General features: G+C 41.7%; 1 protein-coding gene across 1 annotated transcript in view; it reads right to left on the reverse strand.

Moving 5' to 3' along the window:
• Positions 1-12,415: 12,415 nt before the first annotated feature.
• LOC140293391 (beta-1,3-galactosyltransferase 1-like) overlaps positions 12,416-26,352 on the reverse strand; it is a 96,487-nt gene continuing 82,550 nt past the window's right edge. Inside the window, exon 3 of the mRNA XM_072379532.1 lies at positions 12,416-14,558. Coding sequence (XP_072235633.1) covers positions 13,307-14,293 — 987 coding nt within the window. The 5' untranslated portion in view covers positions 14,294-14,558 and the 3' untranslated portion in view covers positions 12,416-13,306. The remainder of the gene's footprint in view (positions 14,559-26,352) is intronic.

Below are 26,352 nucleotides of genomic sequence, written 5' to 3' on the forward strand. Positions count from 1 at the left end.
GGCTGAATGGTAACAAGCAGAAGACAATGCTGAAAATGCAGAGAGAGTGAGTGTTGGCTTTAAACATCCAGAAAAACAAGAACTGTGTACGATAAATATTCAAAAAAATAGGTGTCACATAAATCATCAGTTATATTTGATAAAACTGCTCATTTGCAAACACCTGTGTCAGCCTACAAGCCAGATGAAAATGAATTCTTTTTAAATGATTTCTGGGGAAACACAATTCAGCTGCGGCCTCTCTTTTAGGAAAAAAAATGGCAGAATGTAATGAAGTAAGGCAGCACGACAAGATGTACGTTAAAGCAGTGGCTAGGTTCAGTGATTCTACACTGGTGAGCTTCAGCCTTTCCTCATCTAATCCGACACAGTTGTTACAACCCCCTAAGGTGGGACAGCCACTGTAAAGGGTGATTTGTCATGATTGGGAAAATGTACACTCTCTTCTAAATGTGTATGTGCTTGAGCTGATATTGCTCCAGGATGATGGGAGGGTTGAGCTGACAGCAATTTAATTCACCTAATTCACCTTTATGCCTGATGTGAGAATAAAAAGGATGTTCGTGACCCTTTGTGTTTGTGTAGAGTGCAAGCTTTTCAGTTTCCAAGCGCTGGAACACGATGTGGGTTTCAGCATTAGTTCACTTACCTTAAAGTGCCAGATGAGGTTATTGTTAGTATGACCATAAAGAAGCTCAGAGCCATTCTCTTGGCAGGGGTTATTGTGACCTGCGATTATCTCCCATCAGCTCACAGCTGACACACAAATCCCCCTGCTGACACAGACCTGCTGCCACTGAAATTCATTGTTGTTAATGTTCCAAAACACAGGGAGGACAGATTTACTTAAGTAAATTAAAATGACAGGAGGGAAGAGGATGCTGACTTCTAGTCCACAACCCTGCCCAACTGTGACCACAGCCTGCTGGTTTATGAGATTTTCTCCCATACTTTCAGAAGTTTTTGGCATTTGATTACCTTTTCAAAAACTTTTGTCAACTACAAAATCTCTGCAGAGGGGATATGATCCATTTCTTCCTTCATTCACTCACGCGCATGAACAGCATACTCAGAGCACCTTGAGTCGAGCATGAATAACGGCAGCTATTAATCTCCCGGACACTTGAGGTCTGATTGTATTTTCTGTAAAGGTAGTCTTGACACTGTGCAGGATTTCTCATCTATTCAGGCTTCACGTCAGATATCTATTTAGTTTCATTTATTTATTTTTCTTGCTGCATACCTGTATTCAGCAGTTGGAATTTATGTGATAGATGGCGAAAAACTGAGAACAGACTGGGCTTATCAGTGCAGGGATGGTAGGGCAAGGAACTGACAAGATGACATGATTACAGAAGGTCGGAGAGAGTGAGGAGGACACAACATCATATGGAGGATGGGTGTCAAATGGCTGCGTAGGAAATAAATTCAAAGGGTTTTGAACATAAAGGTAACTGTTCAGAGCTTGGAATGCAGCAAGATAGTCAGACAGAAGTCAAACAGTCCAGCAACTCTGAAGTTAGACATAAAAAAAATAAATCTATATTGTTTTTTTTTTTCATTCTAAGTTCATCGTAACATATGGACACTGTTTTTGAAACTTGAAACAAGCACACAAAAAATAAAATCACAGTTGTCATGCTCTGCATACATTTGGAGACAATATCCTCTTTCAGGCCAGTTGTGATGTGCCTTTGCTGTGCATTGTGTCATGTGTGAAAATACAGAGGTGGTTTTGGGAGGTGAAAATTTGTCTGCCACAGATATGCCTCTGAGCCAGCAAGGGAGTAAAAACAGAAGCAAAAAGGCTCCCCTCGTGTATTCTAAGACACACAAAGTTGGCATGGTGTAACTCACTACCCCAACCAGTGATGCTGTCATCAACGCTGGCTTAATGTGTTTAAGGACACAGTGATGCAGGGCTGATCCGCATGTTTGGCATGTGTGGAAGTCTTTTCTTCATATAAGGTACAGACAGATAGGTGAAAGAGGCTAACTAGTATAACACAACGTGGCTTACATCATCTAAACATAGGTGAAAATTGTGTTTCAGTGTTGGGGTGCAATGACCAGAAAAATCCAGTAATTCAGTAGAAGGAGTTGTTTAAAAAATAAATAAATCTCGAGAAGGAAAAAAAAACAACTGCAGTGGATGTCCGGCAAGAACACAAAGTGTTTTTCAGGAAGGATTTTCATTTTGTTGCATTCTTACAGTCCCTATTCACTTTTTCTTGTTCCTGCTTCCATTTGGATTCACTAACTCACAATGAAGTCCATGAGATAGCAGGGCTGTGAGCCCCACAGGAAGCTTGATGAGAAAAGTTGAGTGCGGTCAACAATGCCAACACAATAATCAAAAAGACAGAGAATCAGACAGCCTCAAGATCAAGCACAGTCCACAAAAAATTCACTAAATATACAGCAAAATCTTGGGTTACCTCGCTGGATTTTTTCTGTTTTCAGATATTACACTAGCAATGAAAGATAAATGTTAGGGAGACTGGTGTGAAATCCTGAACAACAGAAATTTTCTGAGTCATATCCATGTGAAACAACTCACACTGTGACAGCAAATGTTGGCATTTTCCCCCATTTTCTTCCAGGCAGCTTACGAAAAGTTTTGTGGTGACAAGTCTGCAAGAAAAATGTCAAAGACGGGCAAAGAGAATGTGAGTTTCTTTTCTCCATCTTCTCTCCTCTGCTCACAACTTAATACATTCCATGACGGCAAAGGCAACTGGAAATCGCCTTGTTTTACCATTTAAAGCTGTGTTTTCTGTCAGCAGCATGCAGCCAGCCAAACAGTCTCTCAGGCATCTGCCGAGAATATCCTAAGCCTCGCAGTAAGAACGAAATCAGACGGGAGGAAAGTGCGAGAGAGATGGACATATAGACTCGACGGAGGCTTAAGCCTAGCTTAGATTTTCAGAGACGGAAAGACGTGTGAGAGGCTTCTGGGAGAGAGATGTGGAGCTAGAATTGGAATGAACCAAAACAAAAAAGAGACAAAAAGCTGACAAGTATGCAGTTAGAGAAACAGCTTCATGAGTCTTTTCTGACATCTATAAGCACTCTGTAGATTTTTGCTTCTCTTTGGCACTCATTTTTTCTTTGCAGTCTCTTCAGGCACGCTGCCAGTGGTTGATGCATTGAAATGCAAAACTGTATGTAAGACGTGGGTTTGGTGAAGACTGAGATAGATGTGGTTTTAATAGAGATTAATTACATCCCACATCCGGCTGTGAACTCCCCGGTTTGGACCCTGGCTAATGACTGAAGAGATCTGTGTTTGTTCTACAAGGAGCCCCCCTGCTCTTTATTGCACGTGTGATGCTTGAGAAGCAAAGAGACCAAACCTGATAAATCAATGTTAAAAGTCTGGTGCAGTGGCTGCAGGAACTTAATCAAAGTCAATGAGCCAGTAGAAAGTGTTTTTTTTTATTTTTTATTTTTAAATACTGGGCAGTGAGGAAGAAAGAAGTTTGAAAGTCGCAGCCATGGCTGTCAAATCTCTCAAAAGTTCAGCGTTTTAAAAAATGGGTTTATTCACCTCATGCTGAGAATTAAATGAGAATGTTCACACCACTCTCTTATCTGCCTGTTCAGTATTGCCAGAAGTAAAAAGCAGTGTAGCCTGGCATTACAATGTAAAGGAGAGAGACAGCTAGCTCTAAAATAAAGAGCTCTCTCACTACCTCTAAGGTTTATCAAGTGCAGTAAGAATGATATCTCATTTATTAAATCAGTACACTTAAAAATAATCATGACAAGTTGAAGTTTGTGTTTACTAAAATGGGCAAGTGGTTAATCCTTGCTGGGTGATTCAGCCCAAAACTGGCTACAAATAAGGTCTATAAAGCTGGAATTTTCAGAAACATTTCTTGTTAACTGTAAAACTCAGAGGTTGCTTCGCATACTAAAGGCCTCTGAGTCCTTGCCAGAGTGGCTCGGATCTAGGCTGGCATCTCTGGCCCACTCCTGCCTACTGAATCTCTCTTTCTGATGAAGAAGGCCAACTGAATTATTTATTTATTTCTGAGAAGAAGTGCTGGGCAAAAGGGTCAGGCATTTACAATTTTTATTTTTGACCTGAAGTTGAAATGTGAACCATTTTAAACTTAACACTTTTCTCCACTGTGTTTTCCAGTTTTAAGGAACTGAGAAGGAGGGACTGTCTGAAAGGGCAAGCGAAGTCAAAGGCAACTCAGAGGGGAGCCGAGAGAGGAGCGGATTTGTTGCCAGACCGTGCAACTACCTGTGTGACAAGGCCGTTGGCAAGGCCGTTTTGCAACTCGTACTTCCTTTGGAAAAACTCAGTGGAAAAAGTAAATGACATCTCATCATAAATATATGATCATTCGAGTCATTTTTTTTTCCGCAGAATACTCCTTTCTGCTTCAGGCTACCAAGATCCTATCATTTATTCATAACATACAATTGTGCTCATACACCATGCTTTTGATCAAGATTACAAACATGAGGGACGGGCTTTGGAGAATTTATATTCCCAATAAGCAGGCTGGCAGTTATTTGAGGCAGTTTAGTCCAGCTGGAGCAGTTATGAAACTCCTTAAAACACATCTGCGCTCCTCAACATTGTAAACTTTGAAGTTGTAACCCTGAAAATTAAATCTGAGTCTTTAAAAGCCGTGGGTGTCCTCATCCACCCACATCTCCTCATAAATTTCCCAAGCCTCTCACTTGATCAGCTCATTACAGATCATGGAAAATAGCAGGTTGTCAGGATTGTGTCCCACAATCATCTAAATGAAGCATGATGGTCTGCAGATATCTGCAGCAAAAGCATTGATTTTACTTGTATATCTTTGAAAGGCAGCAACACACTTATGAGCATGTAAAAACCTGATATATAGGTCTTGTGAACTTAAATGTCATGCTTTGCCAGATGGAAACTTCTTAGTAAGCTGTGGTAGAAGAGGAAATTATGATCTTGAAGATATAGTTAAACTCAAATAGCTGAAACAGCTCAAAGAACAGGTTAAATGCAGTTAAAACTGCTGAGCTACCTCAGTGCCTTCAGATAGGCTCAGCAAGCACTGTAAATTGCTCGGATGCAGGACAAAGAAATGTACACAAGGATCCCTTTTCAGTTAGAGACACTCGTAAAACCTCCACACACGCAAGGCGCAGCCTTAAGGTGATATTTGAAATTGAATTTGAATTTCAAAAAGACAGGAAGCCTGTCACAGGTAGCTCGCTCTTTTACCTGCTCTCTGAATCAATCAAATGTCCTACATATTCATAGCCCATCAGGTATTTATGAGGCTCCAATCTCATGCAAATATGCAAATATATCAGCAAGCAGCTGGTCATAAATATGAGACTGCTTCTTTCAGAGGAAGGTGAGGCCCCTCCGTCGCTTCCAAGGGATCGCCTTTCATCCCAGAACATTAAGAGTTAATACATAGCTCCCGCAATTCAAATTCAGCCTAACTGTCACACTTGTCTCTGTCAAGCGCTTTGTGGTGCCCCTGCCTCCCGCCCTGATGTATGTTTCCTATTTAAATCCCATCTATCTGTTATGGAGAGCAGAAAATAATTCATCCTGGTGAGAAGCTGTCATCGGCAGGGGCTGTTTCTTCAGGCAGATATCAATCTTAATGCTGCACCGCATTTTTTTTCTTCTTTTTTTAGGGTGGCTTTACACATCTGAGCTGTGGTGCAGGAGGGGTTAACTTCCTGATCCTGGACATGCATGAAAAGAGCTCGAATTGAAGCATGAGCGACCACATGTAGGACTCATCGCGAGACGTCTGTCTTTTCTGCAGTGATGTAAAAGGGAAAAGCAACAGCAGGTCTGAGGCTTATTCTGCCTCGCTGCCATTGATTTGTTTTGCAGAGAAGTCATTTCAAAACAAATCTGAATGTTCAGCCATGGAAGCAGCCAAATCGACTTTTGTCTGAGGTGTATTTATCACAAGGGTAAAACCTAGCAGCCAGGACGAAGAGAAATAGCTCCTGTGTGTTTGATCACTGAACTGCATCAAGTTTTGACCTTTTAGTTCTATTGAGTTACAAGTAAATATAAGTTTCCCTGACATATATGGAGGGTTCTTCTGCTGACGATGTTCCTGAGACTGATGGTGAAAAGAAGTTGCTCGTTCTGAATCCGATCCTCTGAAAATAGTGATGAAAATGACAAAGTGACTCAGATGTTTATCACCTCTGACAGGCCTACAGTTCTTCCTTTTAATGCCCAACTCCGAGCACTTATTCATTTATTCACCTTTGTATCAGTCTATTTGCATTTTCACTTTCCAATGTAACTAAGTATAGCATTTCCTCCATTCCTCCTTGGTGTGTGTTTGTGTGTGTGTTAATGCTGGGTTGTTTTGGCCCTGTCCACCCCGAGGGGGAAGTGACTGGTGTGTTTTTATGTTAGTGAATATTTATGTAAAAAACATCTGTTTGAATATATGTGGGTGGCTGGAGGTTGGGGGCTTTTATAGTTTCTGTTGCTTTCATTTCGTAAAGCACTTTGTGATACAGCTTAATCAATAGATAATCTGTTTGAATCACTTTTGCCCATATTCAGAGACACACATCATGGAGCGCCTGGAGAGATTCTTCCTGGACCAGCTCTGGACAACCTCCAGTTTGACTACCAGCCCCGACTTGGAGTTGAAGATGCGGTATCTTCGTTCTTAACTGCACCTTTGCTCACCTGAGCCAGCCAGCGTGCACTGCGTCAGGGTGCATGAGAGGAACTGCTCTGACGTCACGGTCTCCTGGAGGAGGCAGGGGACTGTTCGATGGCTTCGTGGCTGCACTCGCTGAGCCCTTTACTCTCACCTTGGTGCAAATGTGAGTGCACAGATGGCAGATTGCTTGCTGCCTATTTATTCCAGGGCTATTTTCTCATAAATACGTATCCTCTGTGCCTTTGAGGACGGGTCACAAGAGGCTGAAAAGTCAAGGAGACAGTGTTTAGGGTCAAAGAAAGTGCAGCTGTGAACAAATACACGCAGGATATTATGAAAGGTGATGTTTCTTTTTTTTTCTTTTCATAAGACGCTCTCTGCAGAGGATAAATCGACATTTGCCTCCAGCCTTTCAACCGTCTAACGAGACCAAAATGCCAAATCAAGATCTCCGTGCCTTTCTACTGTGATTTCTACACAGGGCTCCACAGGTCTGCCTTCAAATGCTTTGTTTCAAAATCTGAGCGTTCCCAATTGTCTACCACCCCGCCTCACTCGTTAAGAGCTCCATTTACGACAAGCCCCTGAATAATCACTTGCTTTTCATTTTCCCCAAGCTTTAGGCTTTTAAATGCTCTACCACAGGGTTGTTTGGCCAATTACAGAGCACACCTTCTATTACTCAGCATATTGCATCAAATTGCATATGCCACAGGGGGTGATCAGAGGAATTCAAAACAACGCTGAGCATAAGATGCTGGGAATAACAATTATTTTGCATTTATATTACTGGGAAGACCATACTTGCACATTTTCTGGACAAATACATAGTCATTAGTGGACAACACATTGCAGCAGCTGGAGAATGAGCTGCCTTCTTTTCGACCTACAGAGCAAGAGCATCATAAACTCATCCACTGGAATAAAAACCTCAATTAGATTTTACTTTGCGAAGCTGCTCTAAAACTGATCAAAAAGAAGCATTTGACTTAAACACGCCAACTGGGAATAGTTCTATAATGAAGAAATCATAACCGCAAGGGCGTATTTTCTGCCTCCAAAAAGTCCCAGAAGGTTTTAACAGCAAAAAAGAAACGAGAGCTCCTCACATTTTTCTGTTTGTCTTTGCGAGTGTGGAACAGAAGACATTACTCAATTCTCCAGCACTAAGTCCCACCGGACTGCTGCCGCTCCCTCAGATGATGGTGATGCCTGCAACAAAGAGTTCACAAATCCAACATACACACACGCCTACACTTGTAGGCAGCAGGCACTATGATGTTCTGATTCCATTAATGCTGCAGAGTGCCGATTTGTCCAAATTTACTGAGAACTGGCGCAAGCATTCGTGTTTACACACCTAAAACATTATTTTATTAAAGCTAATTTTGTGAGATGAGGTGTCTAACCTATCTTTGTTTTGGCACTGCTGTTTTGAACCATTTTTATCTCAAGCGGTTCATTTCATAACTAAAAAGAGTGATGAAAGCAAACTGTTAGAGTCCTGTGCTGTTTTTTGGTTTTGTGGATTTTCTCACCTTCAGTGAGAAAAGAAAAAAAAAAAGAAAAAGAAAGAGTGCCAGACGGTTTAATGATTTCAGATAATTACCTTCGCAATCCGGCACACAAGTGGTGACATACCAGGGCCTGTAAGTGCATCATCACGAACACCTGGCCATTACCAGACTTAGCAGAGATTTCCTGGTTGACCTCGGTGCCCATTTCCAGCTCACTCTGCTGGTCGATACTGCTGCCTGTGATGAATACAAGTAAAAAGTCTCAAGCCTAATTACCTCAAAGTGCCGGCTGCACTTTTCTCTAAGCTGAGACCCAACATCAACATTTCAGGTGAGCTTGTATGTACCTAACAGCACTCTATTCACAATCTCAGGTGCAAAGTAATGCTACCAACATTTCTATGTACCTACTACAAGGCAACTGGCCCCTTTACTCATGTTAGTGGCAGCATGGTTACACTCATCGCACTGACAGATACACTCATACACATAAAACTGCTGTTACATCCAGTGACTGCCACTTCTTTCCAAGGAAAAATCCTATATATTACACTATATCCCCAAGGCTTTTGGTGAAATTGTTCATAGTTTTTTCTATTAAATCTAACATGATGCGTAGAGTAAGCACTATACCCCAGAACTGTGAGTGTAAGCTGCCATCCACCCTGCAGACTGTAAAAACGGGTCCATCCTGACTTTCTCTACCTCCCAGTTGGTGCTCCTGTCAGTCTGTGAACCAGAACGTGAGAAGCTTCCATCTTCAAACGTTTGGATAAAAGGAAAAGTGAGCTTTGACCAATCTTGCATCCCTCAAAATGTGTGTGTCCACTGGGAAGCATCCATTAGTGATGGGCTGATGAAGAAAATTAGTTTTCAAAAGATTTTTAAAATCCAATTTTATTAACACAGTGCCAATCCTCAATACAAAGTCACCTCGGGGGGGTTTACATAGATAGTCATTTCCTCTAAGCACACATGAGGCAACAGTGGGGAGAAAAAAAATGATAACCCACCCCATTCAGGGGTGTTTGCGCGCATTAAAAAAAGAAATTACATTTGTCCACCCACGTTTTTCTGCATACAGATGCTTGTAGCCATCTGCTGTTTACTTATTAGTTAGAAAACATAATTAGGAATTCTGTATTTCACGGTAAAACGAAAAGGTTTTACAAAGTTCCCAACATCTGTATTTCAACACACCATTTCTTTGTCCTGATATTGCAGGACCAACTTATGGAAGGACCTAAATATGTAAGGGATTTGTTGAGCTCAAAATACAATCTTCTAAATGAAAGATTTTTATCTACATCAAATAAAGGCATTTTGTGAGAGAGAACAGTCACCATCTTGAATCTACATATGAGAAAACATCTTATCTAACTCTTTGCTTTGGTTTTTGAAACTGGGTCATGTGTGGATTTAAGAGTGTGTGTGTGTTTCTGAGGGGGGTGTAGGCTGGGTTTTTGGATATTGAGTGTTTGACATTGAGTTTCTGTTTTGTTTTGTTGCTTCAATAGAATAAAAAGAAAACTGAGGAAAAAAGAAGAAACACAGCCAGACCACAGCTTGGTGTCTTACCCCATCCTAGTCTAAATTTGAGAACAAATAGCACAAAAATCAATGTTTTCTACAAGGTTTTCGAAAGGTATTTCCAGGCACTCGTTCGCTGTTAAAACCTGAAGATACAACTTGGGAGCTCTAACAGGCTCAGGTGCAGTGTCAGTCAAACAATGCTGCTTTTTTTCCCCCTAAACTCATCCACACCCAGAATAATTACATGCATGCTGGACTTACAAGAGAGAATATTAAAGATGAAGTACAGCTGCCAGCTAGATGTTGATTCTAAAGCAACCTGTGGGAATATACTGAAAAAACTATTTTTGGCATCAAAATATTGATGACTTGATTATCATGAGGCTTTTAAAGGGAGACGCCTCCATTTTATGATATTTGTTTAGTTTATGGTGTTGATAGTATCCAACGTGTTCACAGGGTTGTGAAAATGCAAACACGAGCAATTCTTAGCTTTCCAACATTATATGGGCACCTACTCATACACAGCAATTGTTTAAAAAGCAAAATTGTGCAGAAAACAGTTGACGGCGATCTTTTAATAGTTTAAACTTGCAGAACATGACTGCGATTTGACAGAGCGAGAATAAACGACAGCAGAGGAGAGATATTAATGCTGCGTTGATCAGGCCAGAGGCCACAGATCAGAAACGTGCAGCTGTGGAGCCGGAAGACACCTGAAGACTGCAGGAAGACTTAAGGCTCACAAAGTTAATGACACGCAGTCGTGACATAAATGCGCGCAAAGCCAGAAATGAAAGTGGAGGAAAGGTGCCTACTCGGCCTACGGCAGCGTAACTCTGTGACAGTTCAGTGTCACCGGAGGAAAGAGTTAAAGCTAATGTTGAAAACAGAGAGGAAGCCTGCCTCCTTAACTCAGACTGTGAGCTGGTTTCACATGAGAGGAGCCTGACAGCTGAAGGCTGTGAAACCCTGAGCACCACGAGTGAGCCTGCAGTCTGACAGTGAAGCACGAACCAGGACCAGTCCAATCTGAAGGTGACAGGTGCCAGGAGATTCTCGTTTAAGGACCTGCACACTGGTTAAAAGTGGAGAGAGCAGGTGGTTTTAATAGCTGCCATAGTTTCTGGTACATAAGAAGAAGAGGGTAATACTTTGGTTGCAGTCAGCCGTCTTCACACAAGACGTCAACTAAATGGTACACCAGACCATTAAAAGTAGGTGATAATACAAATCCAGAACCAAATCAGATGATTTGTTGGCGTTTAGTTAAGAGGATTCAACTAAATGTCCATTCCCCTGGTCTTACTATAAATGCTTTTTAGTCACCATAACTGTTGAGGGTCAGGCCGCTGCCAAAATGCCTTGTGGCTGTAAAACACATGGTATCAAAGTAAATCAAAAAATGCTTTTTTTCAGCGAGTGAAGAAAACAAGTGTGACTCGCGTTTAGAAGCAAATGGTAAATTGGCTACATTTTAGATGGTGCTTACACTTTACACTACAAACCACATTTACCCATTCACACACAGTCATACAGCCCTTCCTTTTTCCACAAATCTAGGGAATGCTTTCTCTATCATAAACACATTCATACATAAACCCACTGGGAGCTATGTGGCATTCACTGTCTTCCCCAAAGACAAGGATCAAACCAACCTCCTGAGCCAAAGTTGCCCCCAGTGCTCCTAATAGTTCTCCTCTGGAAATGGCTTGATGGATTCATTGTCATCTTTTGGATCTTGGCGAACTTTATGGTTTCCTTTAATCTTGACTGTTGGAGACTTCACAAACACAACAAAAGCTTTGAACCTCGGCTGGCTTATTGTACAAGACTGGACATCAAATAGGCAAACTTTGGTCCTGGAACGAATGAAGAGCATCAAGTCCTGGCTTGTCTCTTAGTAATTCCTTTTGTACTCACCATATTCAATGAACTTGTTTTGTCTTGAAGAAATATTTGGAGATGAAATGGCACTCACCTTCACCTTCATAGCTTTTTTTTGGCACAGCTGGTGAGTGGGCTGGTCACACTGAGGTGCTGGGGGTCACAGATCAATGGATGAGAGGAGGAGACAAACAAGCTGAACAGATGCTATTTTCTGTTGCCTTCTTTCCTTCTTTAGCTAGGCACGGCACAGAAGAAAATTCAGATACATTTCTTTGTTTATCAGATAGATGCTGCTTGCTCTGATGACCTGAAAGAAACAAACGCTTGAAAAGAAAAGTTTGTTCGGGAACTTTTAACGCCCACTAAAAACATAGAAAAAGTGTTTGGATAAAACAAGAACACAGAAGTCCACTAAATGCAGTTAGCTCTAATGCATTACGGTGAAGAACCTTTCACAAAAAAATGATAGAGAGGCTTCATTTGATTTAATCCCACTTTGGTGTCTGCTTAATTCATTCACACACAGAAACTCCCGCAGAGAGCATGAGGATGTTTCCAGATCCACCAGGTGAGTTGAGCAACACGCAGCGTTCACCTGTCTGTTATGCGTCAAGTGTTGTGATATGCTTCAAACTGAGCCCAGCTGCTGCACAGCCGCCACTCTCAGATGCTTTCACTTCTACAGTTCATGTTTTCCTCAGACTAATCAAGTGTCATGCGCATGCAGGTAAATTATCTTCCAGGTTGTGTGCATAAAGTGAACAGAAAATATGTGTTTACCTTGTTTTCTGTAAATAATATAACAATATGAAGTCTTATGAAAGCAGTTTATTTAATCTCAAATTATGGAAAAAAAGAAAGCACTCAGAAATGTAAGGTTTATCTTCAGTATATACTCCTGCTGTTCTCACAGAACCTCTGCTCTCCTTCATGTTCAAGTACTAGAAAATAGAATAGTCTGCAGCCTGCTCACAGCACTGCCTGCAACATAGACTGCACATTACACATGGACAGAGGTTAACATTCACTTGGGAATGCAAGCAGCTTATATTTTCATTCTGATTTACTCCTTTTATTTTGTTTGCTGCACAGTACAAACATCTGTGATCTCTTCTAAGAAAATAGTCCACTCCTCAAATTGCTGCAGTGCCAGAGAGGATATTCAACATTAACACCTAGTTCAGAAATAACAACAACGGAAAATACATGAAGAACATTCATAATTAGAGCTTGTGATCAACCCGAGAGGAACGTCTGGGGTCAAAGAAGTGTGTTGGCATTTATGTCATCTGCAGTTTGGTTATTGGGGACAGTCTGTGTAAACAGAGAGTTTAACACAAGCCTTTATGCTTCCCGTCTTGTAATTAAGTGTAAAAATCATGGTGCAGCTGGTACAGACAGACAACCATGTGGGGGTTTCGGAATGTGTGCCTAATTTGTGTTTCTGTCAGCTGGGTTAGCACTGTAACACCTTGGAGTTGGAGTGGACTAAATAATACGGAGGAGTTTGCTTTGGCCTTGCAATGTAGAGATTCCTGGCCAAGCAAGTCAGTAGCACCACGAATCCCTGGTTGCTTCACAAGAAATGGTCCTTCAGCTCTGTGCTAAGTGCTGTACAGTTATGTATCCATAATGGAGAAACATGTGGAAGAGGACCTTAATTCCTTCCTGCCTCTCCAATTAGGGCATGTGCTGATAGCTCTGCTAGCATTTAAGGTGTTTCTTGCTGGTCATGTCGTTCCAGATGCGGTGCATCTCCTCCGGGGAGATCTGGTGCACGGTGACCACCCTGCGGTAGCGACAGAGACTGTAGGCCATCTTCCAGTGGTTGAAGCCGCTGTTCTGAAAGGGGTGGATGCCCAGCTTACGGAGGCACACACCAACGTACACGTCCTCTAGGTGCAGAAGCCTGGTGTGCAAGGAGGTTTTGTATATGAGCTCAGCCACGTCCGCTGAGAAGACATAGCCAGTGCCAGAGCAGAAGGGGGGGTACTTGCTGTCAGGGTAGAGATCCCTGGGCATGTACCACTTGCTACGCATGTCTCTGATTGGCCCACCGTTGATCACGTAGCCTGTGAAATATCTCCTCCTGGGCTTGGTGGTGGGCTTCAGGAGGTTGTAGATGAGGTTCTCCATGTTGACAAAGATGTCGCTGTCTGTCTTGAGAACATACTGAGCCTTAGGGCAGAAAGTTGCCAGCCAGCGCATGCCCATCAGTGTCTTTAGTGTCAGATTGTGGTATGAGTCAATAAAATCCTCTACTACAATGTCATGAAAGATCTGACTCTCCTGCTCCACCATCTGGTTGAGGACGGCGTCAGTGCTTCGGCCCAGCAGGAAAAGCGTGACCACGCGTACTTCTGGAAATGTGGTCTCGTCACCCCATGTCTCTCTGATGGCCTGACGAGCATCAAATTCCTTGTGGGTGGTGCTGATCAGGATGACGAGGAAGGGGGGCTCTGCCTCACACTTTTTGGCCTCGTTGATGAGATAGCCGAAGTCGTGAGGGTTGAGCGAGCGCGTGCGGATGTTGCTGAAAGTGGAGTTCTTGTTCAATTTGGGCGACTTGCGTAGTGGGATAGTCATCTGGCCCACATAGGAAGTGGAGGGGCGGGATATACTGAGGTACCACAGAGCGCTGGCCCAGCATACCACGGTCAGCAAGTATAAGCACGAGACCTTAGAAGGCATCGCTGTTCACTCGTTTGGCGTTACCAGTGGCAGCAGAGTTGGAAATGTTGAGGCCACGCCTCCATGGGTTGCCTTACATCTGGCAGCGCTGCTTGAGGCCGCCTCTGCAACACGGCTGACATTAATTTCAGATAACAGACTATCTGTTGTCTAGTGCTGGTGTTGTGATTGAAAAGGAGCACTGTACTGATTTCTTATCATGTCCACGGCCTTACTGACTCCCATCGCAGCTCGTTGGAAGGGTTTCCATTCTCTGTGACAGCGTCTGAAAAAAAAGAGGGAAACAGGAGAAAAATCATAACCACAAAATGAATCAGCAGTAAGATAAGCATGCTCACTGGAGGTGCAACACAGAGCACGATGTATTTTATATTCTCAAAGAAGCATTTAACAGCACTTTTTATTCCCTATTTCATTACAGCCCATAACATTACCCTGCGTTACAGCCTATCATCCTATCACTGAGTTTGATGAGAGCCCTGCAAGATGAAGAAAGAATATATCTGAGGGAACCATGGGGCCTGCTCCGTCTCCAATCTGCATCTAAATCTGTTTGCAAATGCTGTTCATCTCTCCTTTATCCCAGGTGAAGCAGACACTGGCTGGCTAATCAGAGCTACCGCAGCAGTTTGAGAGTAGGAGAAGAAGACGGGAGGGATCAAGGCAGGGAAGGTGAAACGATCTCAGGGGAAAAGAGTAATATCCACTTCCTCTCCGTCCCTGGTTCTCACTCTCTCACCATATCCCACCTCACCTCAATGTCAGATTGAGCTCGGCATGTGGTTTTAACACATTTACTCTGTAATGAGCCTCCTTTATTAGCTGGACAGGCTCTGATTAAGAACTTCTGGAATCACCTCTTTAATTGGACACTCTGACCTATAAGAATGAATTTAACTGAAATTATGACACATTTATTATATTCTTCTGCATTTAGACGTCAGCTTGCCTTAAGAGGCAGTGATTGATGAGCACCTCACGGGCTGTTTGGTGTCTGAAAGCCAAAGTAAATTTAATCCGTCTTTCCAAACAGACTTTCATTTGCTCCAGACATAATCTCTTATGATGCGGCAGCAGCTCTGCTCTGTTCTTACCGATCATGCAAAACTGATTATGAACCAAAAGAGAAGAAAAAGTGGTCCAAATCCAATTAACGATGTTAAAAAGTACAAAGATTCCTGTGGTATTTTATTCAAAGATGGAAGCACTGTGATAAGAGTGGCTCATTCTTTTATCAGCCTATAGATTTTGTCGTGTCTTGAGGGAGACGATGGTTCTTTTCATCAGGACATTTTTTTTCTCCAATCTCCTCCTCGTTCTGAAGTAAAGCATCAATCTTATGGTCTGGTAAAAGCCATCTCATCATGACTGCTTTTCCAAATCATTCTCTCCTGCTCTGCTTCAATGGATGCTTGATCCATCTTTATACATCTCACTACCTTCTTCCCCCGCCTCTCTTTGGCCTTTTATTGTTTTTGTCTGGTTTTAGGTTCCCCATACCGTTCTGCTCCTTTCCTTTACAGAACTATTTTTACCTTCCTTCTGTGGCCTTTTTTAGTGGTTTTCACCCCAACTTAATGACAGCTTCCAGTGTTATCAGTCTACCTATAGGCACTCCATCTCCTCTGCATTCCCTCCAACTTCCCCGTCTCACTAAGCCCTCATCCCTTTTCCTTGGCCTTGCTTCCCTTTCTTCCTGCACAGTGACTTGTTTTCACCTCCAGGAGATTTTATTGGAATCATAATCCTGCAAAACTACTTTGCACTCATTTTTGTGCTGTCCAGAGTAACTAATATCCGTCTATGGCAATGCACCTCACGAAATCCTTAGACCCCACTTCCACTTGGTGTAAATTGAAAGGCATGTATATCATTTCATGCCGTTGTGTGACTTTCAATCACATTAGAACTCAGCGGACGCTCTCTGCGGAATATGTTTCATATCCAGGAGAATGTCATGACTTGGAACCGCAGATTTTAATTGTGGTCAGAGAGTTCCTGCCAACAGAAATATTCTGGTGGGCCAGTGTTAATTTGTGTTAGCATGAGCTACTTTTGCGTGGCAATCATTCTGCTGACTTGTTGCCACATAAAGGATTTAGGATAATATTAGAGAATAAAATTTTTTTTAAATTACTTTTATGGCTTCTGACAAAAGAAACTGATATTCAGATGTTCTGTTCTTTAACACAGTGTTGACTTGTTAATCCTGCAGCTATTTATCTTGCTTATATGTGTTGTCAGTTAATTAGGTCTTCCAAGCTTAAACTGCTGGAGTTGAATCCATCAATCTTACAATTAATCCCTCTCTTTCAAAGTTTTAACAGATTCAAGGTGTTGATTTAACTGTATGATCATTTTAGAGGATGTAATCCAAGGTTCTTCACTCATTTATCAACAAGTGTTTCTGTTATTCAGCACTTAAGTGCTGATTTAAATAAAATGGTTAAAGTGCAAAATGATAAATCTACACTTGTAAAGCATCTTTTAATTCTGTTTAGGTCTTACAAAGAAATTTACAATTTTACAATGTGTTTTTCAGCCATGATATCATATGTAGTCTGAATGTTCACAATTTCCTGTACAGACAACACCCCCGCCCCAAAAAAAACGACTGCTGTTATGTATTTATGTATTTATTTGTATACTTGCACTTGGTGAGTAGTTCCACTCCATGTTTCTAATGCGTTTACATTTTTATCACTCTGGAATAGAGACACGTGGGACTACAATAAACATCAATCTACAATTTTAGCTGGTCCCTTCCCAAGAGAGCAGTTTACCAGGGAAAACCCTCACATAAAACTTTTTGAATTGCTCTAATGTGCACTACTAAAGGATCACTGCAAGTGGTTTCTTTGTCAGGTCGTGGCCACAAGATAAATTTAATAAAATTCCTGCTGATAGCACAACATCGCTATCATAAAACCCGGTGGTTGTTCTGCTCTCATTTCACACCACAAAAGAAGTTCAAGTGAATTGCAGCCAACAGTTGAAGGACTCCTCTGGGCATGTGAGGAAAAATAGCTGTGCTTTGAATAATAATGTCGCAATATCATAAAACCTGCTCACATTATTTTATAGCCAGATTTTAGGTGAGGTGAAAAAAAAAAGGATATAGCCTTCTGATGGCAAACTGTGAACTTTTATCATTCTGTGCAGTGAGGCCCAACATCATCCACCCAAAATGAGCCATTATGAGGTGAAATGACTGGATTTACCATTGTCTTTCAATGTCTAACTAATAATGAGAAAAATGAGAAAAGCTCCCTTGTGCATTTTGCCTTCACTTTGTGCCCTTGCGGCAGCTCATCATTATCTCATCTAATGTAAGGTCACCACAGTTCGAGGTGACAGCAAATAACGAGGTATAAAATGTATTCTTTTTTATACTGCATTACACAGCAGAACTAGGGAAAATTGTTTGATCTGTAGTCGGGATGAAAAACTCACAATCTGATCAGTCTGATGTTAAAACAAGTTGATGAGCTTTCATAGCAGCTTCTGAACCTTAGAAAGAGAGTTACACAGACTGTGTGTACGTACGGTGTTTGTCATGTTTCCTGTTAAGTGAGTCAGGAATTTAAGATGTGTTCTGATGTGACAGGAAATAAGAATATGAATGCAAAGATTAAGAATTGACTAGGAATTGGATACAAGTCACACTGCTTCAAGTAGCACTTTGTAGCTCATAATGCACAATGACTGCCCTGTTGATAAAAGCATGCTAATAACTCAAACACTCACTGCAGTGTAAACATGCATTAAAATGAAAATCAGACAAAAAGAAATTACAGCTATTTTTCAACACCCATTAACAAGACTAACGGCTCAGAATCCGCTCGCCCAAATTGGTTGCCATGACAGCATGATGACGAGTCGGAGGGAGACGGAGGGAATGAAAGAGTGAGCAAAAGGAGAAACTATTAGGAAATGTTGAGAAGAAATGCAGTCAGTTTAACGCATGCAAGCATTAAGTGCTTAAGTGTTTTGAACGTATCCCCCCTCATGGGAAGGCAATTTAGCAGCCAGTGCTGAACTCTTCTGCACTGCTTGCTGCTCCATTACTCCCCACATTGACTTCAAGACTCCATATTCCAACTTCACGAAGCAGAGACGTCAGCCTTTAAAATGCTTTGCAACAGTGATCAAACGCTTGACTATTTTGATAAGGTAATATTTCAGGTGAAAGTGCCCAACAGATTCTTAAGTGTGCTTTCGAATGTCAAAGCATTCTTATAAACTTGGTGAGCCTGTAAAAGTCATACGAATCCTAAAAGGTAACAGTCAAATTGACTCAACTGAGGCCTTGAGGATTCTATCTCTTGTTCCTGTTTAACTGTGAAACCTACATCTTACAATGGTAGCGTGCTGTTGGGTCTCTTTTTATTAACTGGCTAAATATCTACACTGCAGCCAGTCAATATCAACCCTGAGTGGCTCGGACTCAGAAAGTAGAGCAGAGGTTTGCCAACTGTAATGGCTTTGCTCATTCCACAGTCTTTCTGAATACATGTTGGACTCTTGGGCAACACATTGAAACCCTCATTACCCCCATTGCATTTATTGGTGTATAAATATGTGTCTGATGAGTGGGAAAAAAACTCTGGACAAGGAAGTGTGTGTGAATGTGTGAGAATGGGTGACTGCAGCTTGTAGTGTAAAGTGCTTTGAGTGGTCAACAAGATTATAAAAGCATCAAGTAAATGCAGTCCATTCAATGTTAGTATTTTTTAAACTGAAGACGACTCTACTTGTAGCATTAGCTATAGAATGTTCCCACCTTTAGTCTTGATCAAGCTTCAAATATAACTGGATCCTATAGTCCCAATCATGCCTCTTTATGGAGTCTCTCCTGCCTGTCTAAAACCTCTAATGCTTCAAGCTGGCGCTGTCTCCTCCAAAAAGCACTGAAACACATCACAGTGACCCATCCAACTTCCAACTAGGACATATAATGAGCAAAATGACATAACTATGCAGAGCAGAAGGGAGGAGTGGTCTATATAATATTCAATAATGGAAACTGAAAGACCCTGTAGATGAAGTGTTCAGACTAAAATAACCTGGGATCATTTTATTTTTATCACATGGATGGTTGCACCTTTTATTCAACATTTCAGCTTCAAGAATCTAAAAATAAGACCGTTAACATTACACTAACGTCAACACATAATTTACTCCCCAACAGTGAGTGGTCTCACTCAGACAAATCCATGAACCAAAACATCAGTGTGCTCTGACAGAGCTGGACTTTCAGTCTTTGTGAGGCATGTGTACGTGAAACGTGTCGTCTCCCAGATCTCGCTTGGGCCGTCACAGTAATATATATGTTATATTATATTATATATATTATAATACAGTGGTATTGACAAGTGCACTTTCTTCTTATTCTGGAATTTAATATACAAGCAATGAATACAAAACGGTTAAATCGTACCCCTAGGAAGTGTTATCCGCATGGATAGTGCTTCCTAGGAGCACTTCCTCGGGTGAAAACACAGGGAGTTTGGAGGGAGAGGCCCTCACTGTACCTTTTCAAATCATAAACATGATGAATGGTGAGGAACAGTATTTTCAAAGCAATATTCTTCACAACTCTCCTCTCAAATCCAGGAGGGTGATTTTGCTGAGCCAAAATCACTGCCGGGTAAATAATCTCACCTTGCCGTCGTCATGATTACAATGATGAAATCGGTGCGACATCGTTCCAGATATTTTCAAAGACTTTAAAAAGGTCTGTTGTAGTTACACAGGCAACATTATGCCACAACCAACAGGGATCAAAGCATCAACTGCTCATGTCCAAGTACCAGACATTCAAATCCTCGGTGTCTGGATCCATGTATTGGCCTGCAGTTGCAAAACATTTCGTCATTAGCCCTGGTCTGCAAGGGTCCATGTGTCGGCTGCAGTTTGATACTGTGTGGACTGTCCAAACACTGACAGTGCCATCTGTGTGTAAACTAGGGAAAATAAAGCGCATGCTCATTCATGCCCCATTTCATGTGAAATGTCGTCATGCACATACCATTGATTGTAGTTCATACAGGGTCATGGGCAGTACTCTGTTCCCTTCCCTTTGGGTGATCTTATTATGCAGCTTCAGCACTGTGTACTTCTTACTGATTACTTAATTAAGACTAGCAGGCTTCACATGTTAAGAAATCAGGAGAAATTATACAGAAAGAAAAAACTAATTGATTTTGTATGATATCATATTTCTGGTCGGGCTCACAGGAACATTTAAAAGAAGTGTATCATCAATCAGCTTTTACAATCAAGTGACCTCTATGAGGCAGTGCAAAAAGCTCGAAGGCTACAGAGATGTGGGAGGTTCGGTCTCGTTTAATGTTGCACCCGATAATTGACTGCCGCCATTAGTGCAGCGGGGATTGACCTTGCTCGTGGGGTGGGGGGGCAAGGCTGTGGGTACGTGAGTCAGAGAGGGAGCCAGGCGGCACAGAGGTGGAAAACAGACTGTAGCGTGCACGGTCTGTGCTGCTTTGGAGGCACATGTGTGGAAGAGATGAGCTCGAGGGGCAGACACATCTGAAGGTAAATAAATCATATTTCGATCTCTGGACTGACATCTTACATTCTCACTGCCTGCTTCCATATTACACATCTAATGATTGGCAGAGGAAAACAGAAAGCCGCCTCCGTCAGTTGTGGTTGTTATGACTGCTGATTCAAAGAATGCTGTCAGAATGTTTGCTTCTTTGCAATGCGGCATTATGTGGTAATAGTATTTGAAAGCGAGACATGGCCTGTAAACAGCATTCAACGGCAAAAAAAATAAACAAGTGGATAATGGATACAAAAAAAAAATAATTACTCAAGTGACTCTAGTGAGTGTGAAATGTTATTAGAATGCATCTGTATGCTTTATGATTGCAAAGCAAACTGCTTGCCTGAGGGGAGCGACACACACACCCTTCCCCTCAAAACAAAACAGACTTCAAGGCCAGCGATTGCAGAGTATGAACAAAATGACACGGGAGGATCTGAGTAATGTGCCGCTGTGTCTGAGTGATAGATTTAGAGGTTTTTTTGCAGATCATATGTTCACGACTTTAATTAAAACACATCAAATATGCACACATTTTTCTCACGACACTGACATGGGCTGTTTCTGGCCCAAGGCTAAACACCTTATCTGAAGCTCCTGCTGCTCAGGTGGTGATAAGCTTAACAGAGGATTTATAATTGTCACCGTTTAAGAGTGAAATGAAAGTTCAGCATTTGATCCCATTTTCCTCCAATTCTCTGTCGAGTCTAAAACCCATTATGTCAACTTCCAAACATTCATGAACGGGAATAAAGCTTCAGCAGCTATAGCCAAACCGGTTTGCATCCCAACTGAAATGAAAGAGGCACAGTTAGAATGTCAGGGCTCCCAGTGTGGCGCCAACTCTACTTCTGTTTGCTGCACAATAAAACCGATCACATAATCAGTATTTCAGGCCACAAGCTGGACACTGGGCTGAGCGGGAGCCTCTGAATGCAAAGCAGCTTAGGAATGACAGAGGAAATGGGATATCAATAGCAGCCAACAGATTTGGCTGCTGTACAGAACCCTGATGCTCCATCCCCACTTCAGTGCTGACTTGAGCCCAAACTGTACAAGGGCATATCAGTTTATAGCCAACCGATGCAAAAACAATTCTTGGAGAACTGACACTTGCTGAAAAGGACATCATAGTGCTTCGGCAAACTTTGTCAAAGTCAATTTAGTTTTCTGAACTACCTGAAAGTTCCAAGACAACACTTTGTGTTGATCTGCTCCTCCAACTGTCACATGGCTACATGGAAAATACTTTTTTCATCCCAAAGGGAAATTAAAGTTTTACAGATCAGGACATAATTTAAGAATTGTCTGGTTCTTACCAGGTTTTAAACTTCAGATAAATGGCAATATACCACACGTGATTATTTAAGAAAATCTAGACCAAAATGAGTCCACCCTTTCTACGAGGAACTGGACACATCGTTGAATCCACCATGAACTCAAAGTATTGAAGAGTCAAAATATGGGGCCATTTCTAATAGCTAAAGCCTGGCCCAGAGAGGTTCATCAACGAGACAACGATCCCAAACACAGCAGCAAATCTACAACAGAATGTCTGCAAAAGAAAAGAATCAGGGGTGTAGTTAATCTGCTTCTGCTGTTTTTAACAATATTAGGTCATAAAGTTTCATGTCTCAAGCCCTTGGAAAGGCTGATATTCTTTATCATGTCATGATACGTTAAACTTTAGAATCAAAAGGTGTGCTTTCTTTTCTACATGACTGTATATGCAGTATTAAAAAAAAGAAGAGAATAATGTCCAAATGTTGTGGTGCAAGTGGCTGTATAAGCAAAGGAAATAGACATCATAACAGACTTGAGATAAACAAGCCATGTGGTTCATTTTGCAGTCTCTCATTGCTCATCATTGCTGAGGTTGTCAGAGGAAGCTTTCACTGCAAACGTCTTCAGCCAGCTCTCCACACCAGCTCGACCTGCACCCTGAATGCTAAACTCCCTTATAAATTGTACATGACAACTTGATTCATGCAGGTAATACATTTCACTGTCCGGCTGGGTGACATTGCACGCTCAGTGCTGCGCAGGTTGAGTGGGGACAGCGTTCGAAGACGACACGTGAATTATGGCCGCGCCTCTGATGCATACTCAGCACTCAAAATTAAACATTATGAGGCACCAGCTGTGAGTTCGAATGCAGCGAGGATAAAAATTAAGGATTTTCTGTTCATAAAAGCAGTAAAGGACCGATATGGAAGAGCAAGGTGGGAATAACCTTCAGAGGTCCGGCTGTAAAAGTCAGACATAATAGTATTGATGAAAAGTGTCAGATGTAGCCACGAGAAAGCATGGGCAGCCTGGGGCAAGACAGTGTTCGCTTTTTAAAACTTTTACATTATCCAGCCCACAGTTTTGCTGAGCACACACTCTCTGCACTTTTAAAGGCATTCTAATGCCAGCGAGGCCTGGCTTAGAACGAAAGCCTCATTCTGGTTAGACAGGTCCAAAACGTCAGATCCTGCTAACATGCTAAAATGACTGAGCTCCTCACCTTTGAGATCTCGGCTCTAATCAACTCCATTCTGCTCTCGCTGGTAAACAATACCTCAAGATACTAAAACTCCTTCAATTGAGGCAGTGACTATCTCCCAAAGCCCCAAAAGCTCCAAAAGCCCCATAAACTAACTTAAGCAAAAGAGTTATGAGCATTTTGGGATGGTTAGAAATCATAACTCTGCCTTTTAAAGACACAAACAACAGCGTTAACCCCTCTTTGGAAAGAGTGCTAAATCCATCTGTGATCAACTTTTCATTCCAAAGAGTTTTGAGATAATGTTCCACCTAAATTCACCCATTTTCCAAATTTCTTATGATCAGTTTGTCTGAAACATTATGTCTTAGTGTCCCTTCAAACCAATCTGACAGTTCAGTGATGTGGTAAATCCTGCAGTTTTATGTCCAAAGTCATCATGGGGGTCTAATGATGAAATAAAATGGTCCATTTATTTTACTTTAGCTGCACTGCCCTCAGTCCATACTCTCAGTGTTAAAGGGGCTACTGCAGCTGACAGAGCGTCACGCAGTCATCTTGGCTACTTAAAGTTATGAAACCAGCTGCATACTGGTTGAAGATAGAAACTAAAACCTTTCCACCTCGAGCAAGTGTTCAATGCAGGTCATTTTCCACATGCATTTATAAACACAGACCAACTACAGCCAGCATGAGATACTATTGACAGACAGAAGTTTCAAACAGAATTAATTCATTTCTAATTTAGATGCTTAAATTGTTAGAGAGGGTTTATAACTGAAACCTATTTCAAGTCCACATCAGATGATGTTAGTTCAGAAATTACGGCATCCTTCTGTTTACACTGCAGCGGTTATGTAATGCCTTACACTAAAGAGACAATCGAGCGAGAGGACCTGCTAAGTCCTGTTTACTTTCCACATACAGCCCACTCAATGCTGTGCACTGAAATCCTGGTAGTTTATAGACCTGATAATAGAATATGTCTGATCTTGATTCAGGAAGAGTTCATTTTGAGTCATGTCAGGAAACCTTTGACTCGCATATCTCAAAACATGCAGAGGAACCTTTGTTTAGTACTCAAAAATAAACCAAGAATGACAGCAGCCTATGGTGGAAGCAAGTCTCCGACAAGCTTGTGTATCTCTGGGTGGACTCTCAGGGTGTTTCTCTGTTTTTCTATTTTGCTTTCAGTGCATCCATCAGTAAAGCTTGAAATCTGGCCTTCATAATATGTAACAGCACAATATCCAGGAAGAAAAGCATCCATCAAAGGCACCAAATTCAAACCACAGATGCAGACACACGCGCTGCAAACAAAAAAGAAGAAACAATAACAAGCGACAGTCAGAGAGATTCAGACACACGACTCTAAATTATCTTTTTGGGAGATGGAGGAATTCGTATTACTGTTGTGAGTGATCACTTCTCTCCCATCATGCTTCCCTGTTCGAATGGCAGCGGTTTCTGCGAGGACAAAAAGGCCCCCCATCTACCAGGCACTTAGCGATGTGAGCTGCATGCCAATTACGCCATTCATGTGAAGTGTTTCACTCCAAAAAAAATGATCCGACCGTCAACTGACAAAGAAATGGCCACTTCACCTGGTGATGGATTGGAGGAAAAAAAAAATTTGAATAAGTGATGTTCCATTCTGGACATAAATGGGCAATTTAAGTACTTAGCAGATAAAATTAGATAACATCTGAGTACACCATCCCCTCTACTTAAAGTAAGATGAATGATCATTTGGGCATTATTTTCCAAAGAAAAGCTGCAATTAAGGAGCGGTTCCGTCTAAAACAGCCTTATTAGTTCATGTTACTGCTGGCTGCTGCTTGTCTCACCCTCCAGCTGAACTTGTACTTGTAAACAGCCCTTTTGTATTTCAATATAAGTTATATAAAAGGTCAGGCTTGCATTGGTTAATCGTGTCATTACTGATATGTAGCCAGCGCCCATCACTAAAGACTTAAAGTAAAAATTGCACAAAATACTAAACATACTTCTTCATAGAAGTAAAGTACAAATATGTACAATAGAAGTATGCTCAGTGTTCTCAGTGTGTGATGGATTGCGCTGTAGCTTTGCAACATTAAAAGATCAGCTTACCAGAGGGAGTTTTGCTCTGCTGCCAACAATAAGCACTAAAACAAATCTGCACACAGACAAAAAGACTTCTGTGCATAAGTTTTAGTAGAGAAGTCCCCCCTGCAAGCTCTGATACAATGCAGCTAATTAACGTCTGGACTCCTGAACAGACACATCTCTCTGCACACACATTACTCACACCAGCCAATTCATTTATGAAAACATCTGGAGGGAGCTGAGGGGGTCGGAGGATTAGCGCCAGCCCTTACTGTAACATACCGAGTGGTGCTGCCATCTACTAGCAGTAGTCCTCCTCTGTTCCTCCACCCATCTGCTGAGGCTGAGCCTCTATCAGGTGGCGAGGGGTTATCAGGAACATCATCTCAGGAAGAGCATAAAACGGGTGTTCATGTACAGCAGGGCGCAGACAACCGCACCTGTCGAGATAACACGTAGAACCTCTGGGCTGCAGTGATAATGTTGTGGGAGAACACACACGGTGTGAAAGCGGACACAATGCAGGCAAAATACAAGTTGGTTCTTAGCAGAATTCTGCTCACATGCAGATATCTTCCCATGACTCTTTAGATGTCAAAAGCACAGTGGTTTTATATTCTAAGCCAAAGGTTTTCAATGAGGGAGGCAGGCCTCCTCAGGGGGGCTTCTAACAGCTACAAAGGAGGCTTAGTGAATGGAAGTGGAGAAATATTATATTAGGCATTGAGATTTTTCTCAAAAAGAGAATATATAGAATATTCTATGTGGGCAATGTTCAGTTAAAGAGACAGTTAAAAGGAATACAATAATTTTAGAGGCGAAGAAACACAAACAACCAAAAACAATTCACAACCACAGACTCAAAACAGCAACAGAAACACACAAAATTACCACGAAAGAGTTAAAACAACC

The sequence above is a fragment of the Leuresthes tenuis genome, unplaced genomic scaffold, assembly GCF_036924035.1.
Source record: "Leuresthes tenuis unplaced genomic scaffold, fLeuTen1.0.hap1 SCAF_1, whole genome shotgun sequence".
NCBI classification, from domain to species: Eukaryota; Metazoa; Chordata; class Actinopteri; order Atheriniformes; family Atherinopsidae; genus Leuresthes; species Leuresthes tenuis.